The sequence below is a fragment of the Amphiprion ocellaris genome, chromosome 9, assembly GCF_022539595.1.
Source record: "Amphiprion ocellaris isolate individual 3 ecotype Okinawa chromosome 9, ASM2253959v1, whole genome shotgun sequence".
Lineage (NCBI taxonomy): Eukaryota > Metazoa > Chordata > Actinopteri > Pomacentridae > Amphiprion > Amphiprion ocellaris.
This window is the reverse complement of record NC_072774.1, coordinates 15,946,662-15,961,842: the sequence shown is the minus strand read 5'-3', so window position 1 is coordinate 15,961,842 and position 15,181 is coordinate 15,946,662. Positions and strand designations below refer to the sequence as shown.

The 15,181-nt window shown below is 39.3% G+C and overlaps 1 protein-coding gene across 12 annotated transcripts in view; it reads right to left on the bottom strand.

The window, feature by feature from the left end:
- The window catches only part of scap (SREBF chaperone), a 70,932-nt gene that overhangs the window by 30,451 nt on the left and 25,300 nt on the right, over positions 1-15,181 (bottom strand). For 8 of the 12 annotated variants that reach the window (XR_008602752.1, XR_008602756.1, XR_008602754.1 and 5 more), the window contains exons 15-23: positions 13,614-13,815; positions 12,288-12,403; positions 11,302-11,848; positions 10,629-10,714; positions 10,005-10,087; positions 9,821-9,838; positions 8,681-8,847; positions 8,260-8,340; positions 7,726-7,932 (exon numbers count right to left, since the gene is read on the bottom strand). Coding sequence is in view for 5 of the 12 variants with exons in the window: in XM_035951202.2 (XP_035807095.2) it covers positions 7,726-7,932; positions 8,260-8,340; positions 8,681-8,847; positions 9,821-9,838; positions 10,005-10,087; positions 10,629-10,714; positions 11,302-11,848; positions 12,288-12,403; positions 13,614-13,815 (1,507 nt within the window). In the remaining 7 variants the exon portion in view is untranslated. Of the gene's footprint in view, positions 6,269-7,725; positions 7,933-8,259; positions 8,341-8,680; positions 8,848-9,820; positions 9,839-10,004; positions 10,088-10,628; positions 10,715-11,301; positions 11,849-12,287; positions 12,404-13,613; positions 13,816-15,181 lie in introns of all 12 variants that reach the window. The other 4 variants (XM_023276728.3, XM_023276726.3, XM_035951200.2 and 1 more) reach the window with 2 other exon arrangements.

Here is a 15,181-nt window from a genome sequence, read left to right as displayed (position 1 = left end):
TCTGGTATCAAAGCCTCTTTATTTGAAAATTAGTACAAAGTCTTGCGCATTTTTGTGTTACAAAATAGTAAATAAGTTACCTTCGTTACTACAGCCTGCGTAGATTGTAGCCAACCAATGAGGGGAGGAGGCTGGAGGGGGAAAGGAGCAGACCTGGGGATTTGTGGACTGCATTTTTTTTGTTTTTTTTTCTCCCACAGTTGTGATTTTTTTGACAGCTGTCTAAATGGTGAGAATGAAGTGATGCAGACTCTGATTTCTACTTGTTCAAGCAGCTGGAGGAGGATCACACATGAACCACAGCACGTTAAACATCAGATTTCTGCCATTTACTGTGAGGATGCGACTGTGGAGAAATGCCTTTTTCCCCACTAACTCTTGATATGCAACAGACAGCTGCGTGAATGAGAGCAACAGGATGAAAAGGTGTGTGTGAACAGCGAGTATGGTTTTCTAAAATAAATCGGGCAAAACCATATACCTGACAAAGTACTGCTGGATATATACTGTTAAAAGGCCAAGTCCATTATTATGAACCAAAATATTCATAAGAAGCCAAGATTCATTTGAATTTGCCACACCAACCCTCCCTCCCTCTGTAAAGGAGCCGTTAGTCTGGCTTTAATCAGTCTCAAAACCTGTGCAGATGAAAAGCAGGCATGTGATACAAGTTCACAGAAAACTATCCTTGTAAGGGAGCATTTCTGCTCTGCATGTACAAATGTTGTCCGGTGGGTATGAGGCTGCAACGAATGTAAGCTCAACCTTCCCTATATGCTTGTGACGGCTTCATTAGCAAAGTTAACTTTTTACATTTTGAGGCACAGACGGTGGTGAAGACATACTCAGGCCTTGTTCTTAAGAAAAAGTAACAATACTACAATGCAGAAATGTTCTGTTACAAGTAAAAGTCCTGTGTTAAAAGTTTCCTTTAAGTACAAAAGTATTCCCGAAGAGCACCAAAAGTAAAAGTGCTAATCCGTAGAATATTGTCTATTATTATTATTGATGATTTTATGTGTTCATCGCTTTAATGTTGCCCCTTGTAAAGATGAAGTTGATCTGACTTACTTAAATTACTGTTGTGTAGTTTGTAAATTTTCCACTGGGAATCAGTTAAGTTTCATCTTAACTAATCAATCACAACTTAAAGTCAAATAAATGTAGAGAAAACAACCATATAACCAATCAAATGAGTTATCAGCCACTGTTGCACCTCTAAAGTTTGAAAAGTGAACTTAAGGAGCGAGACTTCATTGTAGGACGACATCCTTTTCTGTGCTCATATCGTGCACACACCTCTATTTATGTGCATGGGTTTTGAGACTAATTAGATGCCATGAGTTTGACATTTTGGCAAATATTTTATTGACTTTCATCTCTTGGTTAAACTCATGAGTAGCTGTGTTACACCATATTCTGTGACATTTGTAAAGTGTGACTGTAGGTGGTGCTGTTGGACCAATTAATAGAAAAATAAACCACTTGACAATATTTACATGCTGTATATATTGGCTGAATTTACCACAACAGAATGCATGACCTTCATTCTGATGTGCTCCTATTTACCCCTGATATGGCTTTATACGGTGTTACTCAATATTTAAAGAAGATAAAAGAAATTATCTAACAAATACTGAATGCAGTCTTTTAAAAAAAAAATTCCAGGTACAGATAAAGTGCAGCACATCAGAATCAAGGTCACATTTCTGAGGGATTCTACAAGGTAAAGAAATATATTCAGTATTTAAATTGGCAAAAAAGTAGAAGCCAGTAACGTTAATACCAACAAACACTGTACAGAGTAATATCTATGCAGCAGCACCTCCTGTCACCACAGAATGTCGCCTTAAAACAGCGAGTCCGGTTCTGTCAAATGGCAAGAAAATCAGCACTTCTACAGCTCACAAAAGATACATAGATTAAAACTGAAGAGTCAAGATAGAAATAGTTTAAATGTATCATTAATATCTCTGACACGGTCTTTCTGTCTTGTAACTTGTTGCTAATTTTCAGCCACAAAAAAAAAGTCAATCTATCAACATTTGGGATGGGTATGAATCATTTAATCGTGTTTTTATACGGAATGGAATTGGGTTACCTGGTGAGTTGTAGATATGCTGCTAAGTACGTTTTTTTTCACAATCTAGCACAATCTTAAAGTCTTACCTAGCTCTTTCAAAGTAAGTGTATTTGCCAAAATGTCAAACTCTGACTTAAATTCACATTGCTAGAATAGAGAACATAAAAAAAATCTAAAATCTACACATTTCCCGTTTCTAAAGCTTTCTGGACTACACAACAGAAAACACAGAGCTAATATATGAACATCGCTACAATGCCAAGGAGGCTACTTTACTAGCTGCTGTGGGATCCAGATGGTCGCTTGTCTCCAAAGTTAATATTCAAATGTGAATACTGACAGTAAAGTTGTCAAAAACCCCACTTTTCAGCTGCTTGTTGCCTGAACAGAAACTGCATCCCAGAGGAACCAGTGCTGTAGTCCTCGACATGTGTGGTTACCAGTGCTGCAGGTGTGAACTTGGTTAGCAAGTCTAGTTACATCCACCTCTCCTGTATGTAAGCTGATGTTTGCAAAAGTGCCTATAATGCGTGCCAGCATGTTCGTCAGAGAGGGTTAGTAGTGCATTCAATTAGTGTTTAGACGCGATACTTTGAAAGATTTTGATGTTGGTCTTTAACAGATTTCTTCATCACACCTTCCGAGACTACATTCAGTAGATGCAGATACAGTAGATGGTAGATAATTTGGAGAAAATACATTCTGGATGTTGTTGGTGGCAGTCAGGGAAAAGTCTTAAATCATTAGGATTACATTCTTTGAAAAGCTATCCAGAGAAAAGTAGGGGTGAAGATCAGGCACTGACTAGATTGGGAAGAGGTTACCGGGATACTTAAAGGTTGTTTTATGTACTTATTATTTGAGAAAGCTGACATGAACAGATGGACGGTATCAGCAACAAAATGGAGTTTACCAACCAAAAAAAACCAAAACATATCAGACATACAAGATCGCATTCTGAACTTTTAGTTTGTGTTACCTCGCAACAGTTTTGTGCTCCCCTGTAAATGTTTTCTTCTGTTCCATACAAACAGGCAGTGTTTGGCCCAGTCCAGCTGCCAGATACAACAGAAAGGCGACAGACGTGACACTTCATGCATTTACTGCTTGTTATTCATTTAAAAAAGCTGATATCTGACGGTGTTGCACTGCTGGTTGTGAGCGCAGCTGCTCTGCCTGCTGTGATGCCGTGTATGGATATATCATTATCATTCAGACTTCAGTTGTTGCTGTGGTTCAATCTGTGGTTCTTCTAGGACAGATGTGTTTATTTAGGTCAGGAATAAAGCCACTTCAATAAAACTCAGCCAGCTATCACAGCACCTATACTACTGCTGCATGTAGTCGGCGTTCTATTGAGAATGAAGCTGCATATTCGCTGGATTGTGGTTGATTTTTTTTTGTGAATGTTCTTAAGAAACATTTTTAACATTTTTTTTCCACCAAAAAATGTTCAAAAAATTCCCAAAAATGTCGAAAATGTGGACATCAGAAGTTTCACTGTGAAAATGTATTTTTTTTCCACATTTTTAAACTTTAAAACGGGTCAGTTTTGACCCGCAGGACGACAAGAGGGTTAAGAGTGCAGCTGAGGATGCACTGACTCTCTGTAGTCACAACCAGCAGCAGTGTGCGGGCAGTAATAGTTCCGTATTCCTCAACTCCTAAATAAACAGAGTAACAGCTGGACACATCCCCAAAACCACAGATTGAACCGCAGCAGCTGAAGGTCAAACAAAGATCATATATCCAGCCAAAGCTTCACCACCACAGCTGCTCACAGCCAGCAGCTGGATGCAGTCGGACATCGACCTTTTAAAATAAATAATGAGCAATAATACATCGTGTTAATCCCGCCTTTCTGTAGTATCTGCAGAGTTCATTGTAATCTGAGAGTGAATCAACACACCATCAAATGGAATGTAAAGCTCATTGTGAGTGAACAGAAAATAAGGTCTTCAGGGGGTGCTGCTGTATTAGTTTATGCTACATTTGAAATACTTTCACCAATTTGTCTTGCCATCAGACAGCCCCTTTCTGACAGGGAACTGAATCTTTTACATTGCCCCAAGCCCTCTTCAAAGCCACCACTCTATTGACAAAAATGGTAATTTATTATAGTTTTCAAAGTAACGTGTTAAAAAATCAACTCCCATATTTGGTGGCTTTGAAGAGAGCAATGTAACCATTTAAGTTCTCTGGCAGAAACAGCTGTCTGATAGAAAGATTAAGTGGTGAAAATGGAGTATTGATTTTTCTTTTTCTTAGGTGGCTTAAATATTTTTTGGTAATACACTGCCAATGGATAAGTACCTTACAGAAACTGAACTATCCTTTTAAATGTACCAAAACTTACCACTGCTTATATTACTTTATTATTTACATAAATGTTTTCAGGAGAACATGACTTAACTACGGACTTTAAGTATGAACCGGACATGCTGGATTCTCGTCAAGATTTCATGAGCAAATCAGAAAAATTATCATATTAATCATATCGTCGGTTATTAATGTGAGTTACAAATCTCAGGTATATTTAAAATGGAGTGTTAAATTCTTGAAATTATCATTTATAATCCAGATTTTTAGAATGAAATAGCTAAGATTAGCTTTTAGGCATATTCAACAGGGCAATGTTTTCAAGGGGTGGTTTTGATATATTCATTATTTGAAGCCTTTTTCCATATTTTACTGACTCATTACAGAAAGAGGTGAACAGATTTTAAGAGCAACTCCTTAAACTTGCACCAACAACATGCCGCCAATGACTAGATGTACTTATGCTCAATGTGACATAGTACACAAGGTACAGAAATGTTGTCATTGAAAACAGTTTAAATTAAGCCAGTTACAGTCAACAGTGATTAAAAAAAAAATCTCCAAAGGGCACAATTTATGACAATATGGTCTCCACTGTAAACGTGATGCTGGCCAAAAGCAATGTCTGTCTTCCAAAGTTCAAGCAATTTGGAAAATGGAGGTAGCCTGATGAAGGTGTAGCAGAACAACCCCCAATACAGCATCAGTAACCCCAGAATCAGAGGCCGAGGCTGGGACAAAAGAAGAACCTTTTCCCTTACAGCCCCCAACTCCACAACAATAAACACTTCAGCGTTTCCAGCTCAATATTACAAATAATCCTTTCACAACCAATAGCCCAACGATGCCAAACCAACACCTTCTTACATTGAAGTCATCGTTTCTGCATTAATATATTTTTGTTTAAGAGCTGGGATTAGCCATTCATAAACAAAATGTTATTTAAAATGTATCGCTAATAAATAATAGATTTATACATATAAAAACAGCCCCCTCTGGAGGTTTACTTTATACAGTAATCATCAGTTCTCCCTCACACACACTTCACACATAACCAATAATGTCTTGTTCTCAGCAGTGTTATGCCATAAAAAGGCCCTAGATTCATTCACTATCCATTCAGTCTCCAACACACACACACACACACAAACAACTGCTCAGTTTAGCTCACTGTGGCTGCACTTCGCTGTCGAGCGAACGGCACAGCAGGAATATTTAAAAATGAGGAGACTGTTTTAATCTCCCTCTGGGCGGGTGGGGGGTCACAGTAAAGCCCCACCCATGTCAGCAGCATAGAGGGCAGAGCCACAAAACACGCGCACACAAAAAGCACAAACTGGGAACCAGCGGATTCTCCTTAAATGAGAAATATCCAGCTTTTCTTTATCGAACCTCATAACCTTCGCTAATGTCAAGACGATGGCTCCGTTAAACTGCAGCAGGCTGCATCCTCATTACATCCAGACGAAACAAATAGAAAAACTCGCACTGCCATAAAAAATAGCCTCGTGTACACCTTATATCTAAGGATCGCGCCTCAACCGAATGGCAGAAACAACAAAACAAAGCAAAAACTGGATGTTCTGAAGTTTTCCCAATGACATCAGTCGCTGTCGCTCCTCAGTCCAGTTTCTCCAGCACTGACGGCACATAGACCAGGCTGAGCTCGCTACCGAAGTCACAGACGATGGCAGCATTGTCTAACACCAGCAGCTGCCGGACCCCCTGACCGTCGCTGCTCTGGCCCAGGTAGACCGTCTGCAGCAGGTCGCCAAAGTTCAGGTCCCAGAAGGAGACGCAGCCCTGGCCCCCCGTAACCAGCAGAGACTCTGAGATCACTCCCAGACTGGCCCCGCAACCCACCTCCTGGTGAGGAGAAGAGAAAATGTACAAATATGTGTTCTGTTAGACAGAGAGGCAGGAGGAGGGAAGATGGGATTGGAAAAGGGGGCTACAGGAGAGAGGGACACTAAATCAGTTCCTAGGACTTCCAGGATGACCACATACACAGACACATGTTTAACTATTTAAATATGATAATTAGCTAAACATCAACACCCTCGCTAGGATTGCAGACCCCGTCCTTTGATGTGCGTATATATACACTATTTGTGCGTACACATGCATCTGCATACAGCACATACCTACCTGCAAACACACATGCATGCGTATAGACCTATGTACATGCATGCCTGCATACATTACTATATATTTGCACCTACATGGTACATATATACCTACATAAATATAATACAAAAACACACTAGGAAGCTCGTTCATAAATTTTCCATGCAGCCATAATGACCCATAGCTACAGCCTGCAGCTTCTCTGTCAGTGTTTCCTTTGGACATTAATTTTTGGCTCTGTCGGCACATGGGTACTTTCCTGTTGTCAGGTTTTAATCATTCTTTTAACTTAGGCACAAACATGAAGATTGCCTAAGCCAATAAATTACCACACATTTTAACCATTCATTTTCTACTGACTGTAACCATTTATTCTACAGTTGTCCACACAACTACAACAAAAGCAGAATAATGCTGTGAAGTTGTAACATTTCTTAGCAATCCCTACCAGAGCTGATCAAATTCCCACTGGACAGAAAAAGAAAGAGTTTCAAACTGAGGAAAACACCAAATCAGAAGATTAAAAACATAATTATTTCTTATTTGCACTTCTTATTTGAATTCCTATTGTGTGTCTGCAGTCCAGAGTATCTGAGCCACTCTGATTTTAGATATAAAAATGAAATCATGGGGAAATCAATACGCTCCAATTCAGAGACTCTTCATCACTCTGATGAAGACTGAAATACTCTTCAGACTGCTGAGGAATACTAAGGACTTCCATTACAAAGAGGTGAGACAGCCATTACTTTTTCAATCTTCCTTGTGTATCCAAAGCCTGATATTTTACGCATTTATTTTAAAACCCAAAAACTCAAATCACAGTGGAGACGTGGTGCTTTAATGCAACACCCATTATGTAATTTCAAATCAAATGTGCTGAAGCGCAAAGCATAAACCAAAAAAAATGCGTTAATGTGCAAATTCTCATGGTCTAGACTGTGTTTTATACTTTGCACCTTTGAGATCAATTGTTATCTAAATACTATTACAACTACATCAGTAATGTAGTAACAAGAAATAAGTATAAAAATTATCACTTTCTGGATTAATTTTTGATTTTTAATGCATAGTTAAACTGTAGTTTATACTTAAAACCCCTGACAAGGTGAGGAGGGATGAAAGGGAAGAGGCAGCCAGAGAATCCAAAAACCTGTTTCTTTCTAGATCTTTTCCCACTCAAACATGTACAGTACCTGCTGTATAGAGTAGAGCTTGATCCCGGTGCTGCGGTCCCAGATACAGATGAGGTCATCCAGTCCTGAGCTGATGACACAGGAGGTGGTGCAGACCAGCGAGGTGACGTCACCACGGTGACCATAAACATGGCTGACACGGCTTCCTGTCAGGACGTCCCATAGGCAGATGGCACCGTCCTGCCCCCCGCTTGCCAGAACCATCGTCTGAGGTCAACCACAGATTATTTTTAGAATGCTTTCTTTTTGCAGATTTTGTACACATATTATATATATATGTAAATTAGTTGACCATAATAATGTCAATTTATCAGTCTGTATTATCAGTACAGTACAAAATCTAGCAATATTTTAACACCCAAACTGCAAAATCTCTACATATAACTTAGATTAAAATATTTTCTCAACGAACTAAATGTGATTTCATTTTCAACAACTTTACATACAACAAATAGTGGCATGTTCACACCTTCAAAAAAATGACCAGATTCGCTGCTTTTTGGCCAATGCAATTAAAGGGCGGTCTTTACTGACCTGGTCTATGTAGATGGCTGTGATCCCTCCAGAGTGACCCTGCAGGGTGAAGAGGCAGCACGAGTCCTCCAGACGATAAACCTGAAACAATGATGATTTCTATTTAACATGACTGCTTATATTGCCTGTATTTACTCTGTTGATCTTTTTCAGCACTGTTTTATGAGAAATCAGTTCCCTACATGTACTATATTGGGTATTTTAACACTCAGTCTGGAACATAAGCGATCATTCATATGACTATGGTTGTAACACTATCCACTGGATGGGAAATCTGCATGCATTAAAACAACTCCTTTGTTGGAATTGGAGCACAGACAGTTGACATCTTTGGTATTTTTGCATTTTCGATGTTGGTGAGTGAGGATCTGATGATCGTTCTTCCTACAAATTGTATTAAAATCAGTGTTAAATCAGTTACCCGGACTGTGTGGTCCTGGCTGCCGGTGACGACCCTGCCGGCGGCTGCTCGCAGCACCGTGATCGGTTTCTGGTGAGCACACTGTACTGAGCGTGTGAGCTGGCAGCTGATCACATCCTCACTGCTGTAACAGGGAGATGGAGGCATGCTGCTTCGTCCAGGGGGACCTGCAGAGGAGGACATGGCATAAATGTAAAACAAAGAAAATGACCAGGAATCTCCATGATTACTTCTTCCTTCTGTTTCTATTTTTTGCATGTAATGGTGTGGGTTTATATGTTGTGATGAAAGAAACGTGTTAACGTTTTATTATAGAAGGGAGTCTCTGAAGTTCTTACAGTTTCATCGAATGCGTCAGACATGAACTACCTCGTTTTCTCCTTTGCCTCCATCAAGCAGTTGAATTGCACTTGAACTTTGACGTTCTGGATATACAACACCCTGTTTTCCATTATAGCATATGAATTCTTGAGTTATGGCCAAAAACAAGGTTTATGGGACCACAGTGACCTTTGACCATCAAGTCTTAACTTCTTCCTTAAGCCTGACTGAACATTTGTTCCAAACTTGAAGAACTTCAAACCGAGCATTTAAAAGTGTACGTTTACAAGAATGAAATGGATGGACAGACATGTGGTTGTGCTGTTATGATCATGAAATTTTAGCTCATGATTAATTGTCATACAAATATTTACAACTATCAAACTGTCTTTTTCTGTTAATTTTATGGCAATATTATTGCTACATTAGTGCTATTAGTGCCTTCCAGCACCAGCTTTGGGCTGCAAATCCAAAACAATTCCCTCTTTCAAGATAGTGGGCTCTTCATTTTTCATTTGGCTTTAAAGCAAAATGTGTCCACAATGAAATGCAGCAGGTCAAATATTAGAAGATAAACACCTTCAGAAAAACAGCTCGTTATTAAAAAACAGCAGAAAAAGGGGGTGCACATGGTAGAAAATAATGTGTAAACAGTGATCGGAGCATGTTAGTTTCATCAAGCTGTATTTATACAGGTGAATGGAAACACTCCTAATAATTATGGAAAATGATCACATCAATTAATTGTGATCTGGCAATTATGTAATAATTGTGACAGGATAAACATACAGATGAATGGACAACCTAAAATCATAATACCTTCAGCCTTGGCTGTGGCTAGCATGGAGGCATAAAACAAAAAAAAGTAAAATATTTAGATCATGTATGAATATTATTTATGCAGCATCATGAAACCAAAAACTATATTTTGCTATTCAAAATAAAAACACTACTTGACTTAAAAATATATGACACAGATGTAATAAAACACTTTGAGCCTCACCTCTGTACTGCAGCAGACCAAGAGGTTTATTTATGTCAACAGTAAAGAAATCTAAAGACCCGTTCAGACGAGCCGCCACGATTCTAAGAAGAGAAGAAACATAGAAAGTCTGAATAAAGTACAATCATCCTTAGATGCCTTGCTTTACCATTACACACGAGACAACACAAGACACAATCACTTTAAAGTGATAACAGGATGTATCCTGTGACAGTAAGTGTAGTGATCCACATTACATTACTCTTGATGTAAAAGTAGCAGATTTGAACAGCACTTCATCTATTATTCACTCAGCTGAAACTAGCTGACTGACACGGCCATTAATTTAATAGAGTCTACGTGTTATGTGAGAAGAATAATGCCATGTGAACACTGTGCTCGAACCATTTTTATTTTAAACTAGTAGAAGTGTGCAAGAAGTACAATCCGTTGTTAGAAGGATAGGGAAACACTAATTGGACACACTCAACGTATGTGAAACTGGTGTTTTGAAAAAATCTGTGCTGAACATGCACTTCAATAAAACAACAAATGAGAAATGGATATGGCAATAAAACTAAATTAGTTGCATCCTAGCAAAAAATAAAGCACTGTTCATTCAATGTGTTTTTCTGTATATTTTACCTGTTGTTGAGGAAGGCCAGAGCTGTGATCCCAGAGACGCCGTCTTCATTACTGCAGCGTAGTGACCCTTCTACTGCATCCCACAGCTGTAAACCAAAACGAGTGTAAAGGGAACATTTATTTACATGAATATTACATGATTTAGGAATTAGGGTTTCAGTTTATCTTTTTAAATCAAAACCTTTTTCAGACCCAAAACATGTTCTCTAAACACCGTTGCTATCAGTTTCCAGCATATTTTTTTATTATCCTACTATACTATGGATAATGTAACACTGTGCTACTTTACTTCCCTTCTAGTGCAACAACAATGTAACACTGCTTCCTCTTACAGCTCGTCAAGCACAATAACATAATGTAACACTGTTTCTCCAGAACTTTTTAATCAATTCACTGTTAGTCTCAGCTATTACGTGCAATTCTACAAACATGTCCTACAGTTAGGCATTTCAGCACATGTGAAAGGGATACGTACTCTTTATTCTACCTTTACATTTATCTTTATTCTACTTTCACATTTCCTGTCTTATTTTTCATTTCTATCTGGCTGCTGTACTGTGTGACTTTCCCTGGTGAGAAATCAATAAAGCATCTCATAATGATTAAATATGAGTAGAGGTTTGCAGATTTGGATGTAGATTTTTTTTTTTATTACAGGTATGATTTTACACACCTCCAGTTTGCCGCTGCTCCTCCCAGCAGCTATCAGATTTCCTCTCAGCTCCATGGCCCAAACAGAGCTTTCCCAGTCTGCAGTCGCTTGTGCCCCTGCTGTGAAGGCCCTCTCTTGTACTAATGGGGCGACTGCATCCCCTAAGCTCGGTCTCCTATGGAGGTGAGCGGCTGAAGGTGGTGAGGAGGAGGCTGAGGAAGGAGAGGGGTAGGCAGAGGGCGATGGTGGCTCATGCTCCATGTAGGCACGTTCCACTAAACCTCCAAAGTCGAAACCTCCTCTGGGTGGAGTGGAGAGGTGGGAGGGGGGCTGGGAGGTGAAGTTGGTGTCAATGAGCGGGGTGAGGTCGGGCTGGTCGGTGAACAGAGTCAGCCTGGTGAGCGTTGTACGGCGTCTAAGCGGGTAGCCTTCGTCCTCTGACAGGCCGTCACCACTCATGGACGGGTCTCGACCTTCAGAACCTAAACACTCCGAATCTGCGACTGCGCTCATGCTGTCCCAGCCGTCCCGCTGCTCCCAGCAACCACTGCTGCTGCTCCGTCTCAGCCTGAGGAGGACACAGAGGAGTCTATTACCTAAAAGGTATTGCTGAGACAGATAAATCGACCTATTTGATACTACATATATTCTTGGCATATGTGGCAGTCGATAGGCAACAATAAATTATAACAGAAATATGTAAGAAGATGACAGAGAACCCTGACTAGTAGATTTTTTTCTGTTTAGTACAGACTTTGGACATAATGGTTAGGAGAAATTTTGTCATAAAAATGTTTTACTACATTACGGGGTATCAGCCTGAAATATCTAAGACTAATATTTCAAATATTCAGTTATTCATAATTATAAAATCAGAACAATAGAGAAGATAGATTTTTTGCCAATGATAGTACGGTAGGCTAAAGTGATTGTCTAAATTCTGGGCAAGGTACCACAGTAATCAAATCCTTTCATAGGAATCAATACTTTGATTAGGTCTGACTCACCCGTGGTTTGGAATGACGGTCAAGCAATCCCCGGTCTGCGCATCCCAAACCCGGATCTGTCCAGCCAGGCAACAGCTTGCCAGCAGCATCCCGTCACTAGCCAAACACTCGATGTCCTGCAGGACAGAAAGAGCAGGAAGCTGCTTCAACAACACTGAATTGATCCTAGAAAAACACATAAACGTGCTAACATAATTTTTGAATTTTACCTTGAAATTGTCGACCTGTGTTTCACGATTGCTTTATTTACTGATACACTGTGACTCCTAAATGTTATAGGATTGACTGCAGGTGTCAGTTTGTAAATTGAGAGCCACAATTAATTTACTATTCCTGCTAAAGGGTCCCTAATGGGAATCGAACACCTCTGGTGAACTGCTCACACATCTAAGTAATTACAAACTAAGCAATTTCATAATTATAGTGTGCGCAAATTTGCAACTGAACTCATCAACATTAAATCATTTAGCAGCAGGTGTCGGTGTTTTCAGGTTTCCATTTCTCAACAGACATTAGGTATTAACTAGTGAATTCTTTTTCTCTACAATACATCCACATAGACACTCAGAGGAAAAGTAAAAGCACCTCATTCGCAGATACTAAATGCTCTTATTTCAAGTTTGGTTTTCCGTTTTGAATCCAGTGCAGTTGCTGTTAGGTTCTGATTGCAGATGAGTTTCACTGTTTAAAATATTTGCTGTAAACTTGGTATTTATTCAATTTAGTATTAGTTTGAGTTTTAGTAAATGTAATATGGGAGATCTTTTCCAGTGGTAACATTTAAAACATTCAGAGTAAGTATGACAATATAACACAACGCTGAAGGCATTGACTCAGTCATTAAAATGTCCCAGTCTCAATAAACATATGTACCAATGCCTCATCAAGCATGCTGTGTTGACAAACTTGACCAAACTGTCAAACACGAACACTCAAACCAATTCCTGCATATTTTTAGCTCATTATAGTTAGTTTTATACATACACAATATTATCTGTCGACACCCTCTGAAAACATAAAAAACTGAACCACACCACATCGAACGTTGACCTAGGCCATTAGGTAGAATCGCATGAACTGTTCAGCTGAGGATGTAGGCGATTATACCAGAGGTGGCCAGCATCATGAGGAGATGATTCAGACAAAACAATGACTTTTGTCAAAAAAAAAAAAGACTGAAGTCATTACTTTAGGAAAATAAAATGTTCTTTAACGCCTAGTTTTAGTTAACTAAAATAAACTACTTCAAAATATTTTTTCTCTCATTTGGAGTGCTGCCTTTTTCTACTTAGTTTATGAGGATTCTTTGTATGAGGCCAGTCTTACCATACTGTGGCCCCTCAGCAGCAGTGGTGAGATCTCGCTGACGGGTGGCGAGTAGCCGTAGTCGTCGCAGGGCAGGTCACCTCGACGCCGGCGTCCGTGAGCAACACCGTTCTGGCCGTAGTTACGTGGGCACAGAACACGATAGAGACAGAAGAGCAGCAGAACCAGCAGGACACCAGCAGCCAGGCCCAGAGCTGCCACCCTGGAAGAGAAAAAATGTATAGACACTCATCAAAAACAGTCTGCTGCTCTACAGTGCAGACGCTACAGATATGTACTGATTATACAAGCCTGAAAGCCCTATGAGGGAAGAGGTGTTTTTTTTTTTCCATTTCTTGGCCTTTATTAGACAGTTGTGAAGTTAAAAACTGAGGCAAAAGGGACAGCATACCATGAATGTTGTGATTACATGGTCAGCCCTCCTCCTTGTTGTTGGAAGGCAAGACTGGTTTGTATCAATATAAAAAAATGAATAAAGTGCACGTACATGCATCTCTAGACCAGTTTATATGCGACCTCCAGAAGGAATCAAATCTGGTCTTGGCCATGTTGGAGCGCTACCCTGTTCAGCTTTGCATGGTGCTACAGCACGTACACAGAGTCAGAACTCCAACTCAAAGACAGTGCCTGGAAGTATCTAGTTCTCAATACTTAATAGCTGTATTGTTGTTTCTAGTAGCAGCTTTTGATTTGGGACACTGTGCAGAGTTGGGTCTTTTTTTTTTGCTGATTCATATTTATTTAAATTACTGAATAATAAACAAGAAAGTACACAGCATCCCTCTGGTGTTTGGAAGGCTAAAAAGCTTATCTACTTGTACACGTTTGCTGCAACATTTATAGTAATATGCTTTGCTGTTCCTTCTTCAAATAGATAAAATCCACATCCTTGACTTGTGTGTCCGTAGTCTTAGACTTTCATGATCAATTATTTGGGTTATAAAGGTGGCCAAAACACTGAGGAGGTTTGGGATTTTTTTTTTCAGAGTTTCTAAAAAGGACAGTGATTTTTGCTCTACAAAATTCAAGGTAGTACGTTTTAAACACCACAAACCACCTTCAGTGTCTGGCAGAATATAAAGTAAAATCTCAAGACATGACTGACAATCTTCACATGAATAAGGTTTTTCTGATCAACTATCTTACTGTAGCTTACTAGAACTATATTACTTGTGCAACATTTTTCAAGTTACTAAGTTCTACAAAAACCTTTTTACATCAGACAGTATTATAGATTTTCTTTGCAACTGATAAATATTCAGTTTACGAGGAAATACCACACGCCAAGAGGTATTATGACACAATTGTCGGCCAAATCACGCACAATCACAGCTGCTTTGTTAACTAAGTTTAGCAGTTTAAACAGCATCATCAAACCTGAGTATTCATTCCTCAGGTAGAAGATAATTGTACTGTTTTCAGCTCACGGTATAACTGACACCATTTTAAGAAAAAAGTTAGATTTTTCTGAGAGGAAGAAATTCAAACAAATCTAAAGGTTAATGCAGGTGATAGGAAGACAAAGCAGGCAGTCACTTAGAAACAATGACGCAGTGTTGAGTGTTCCT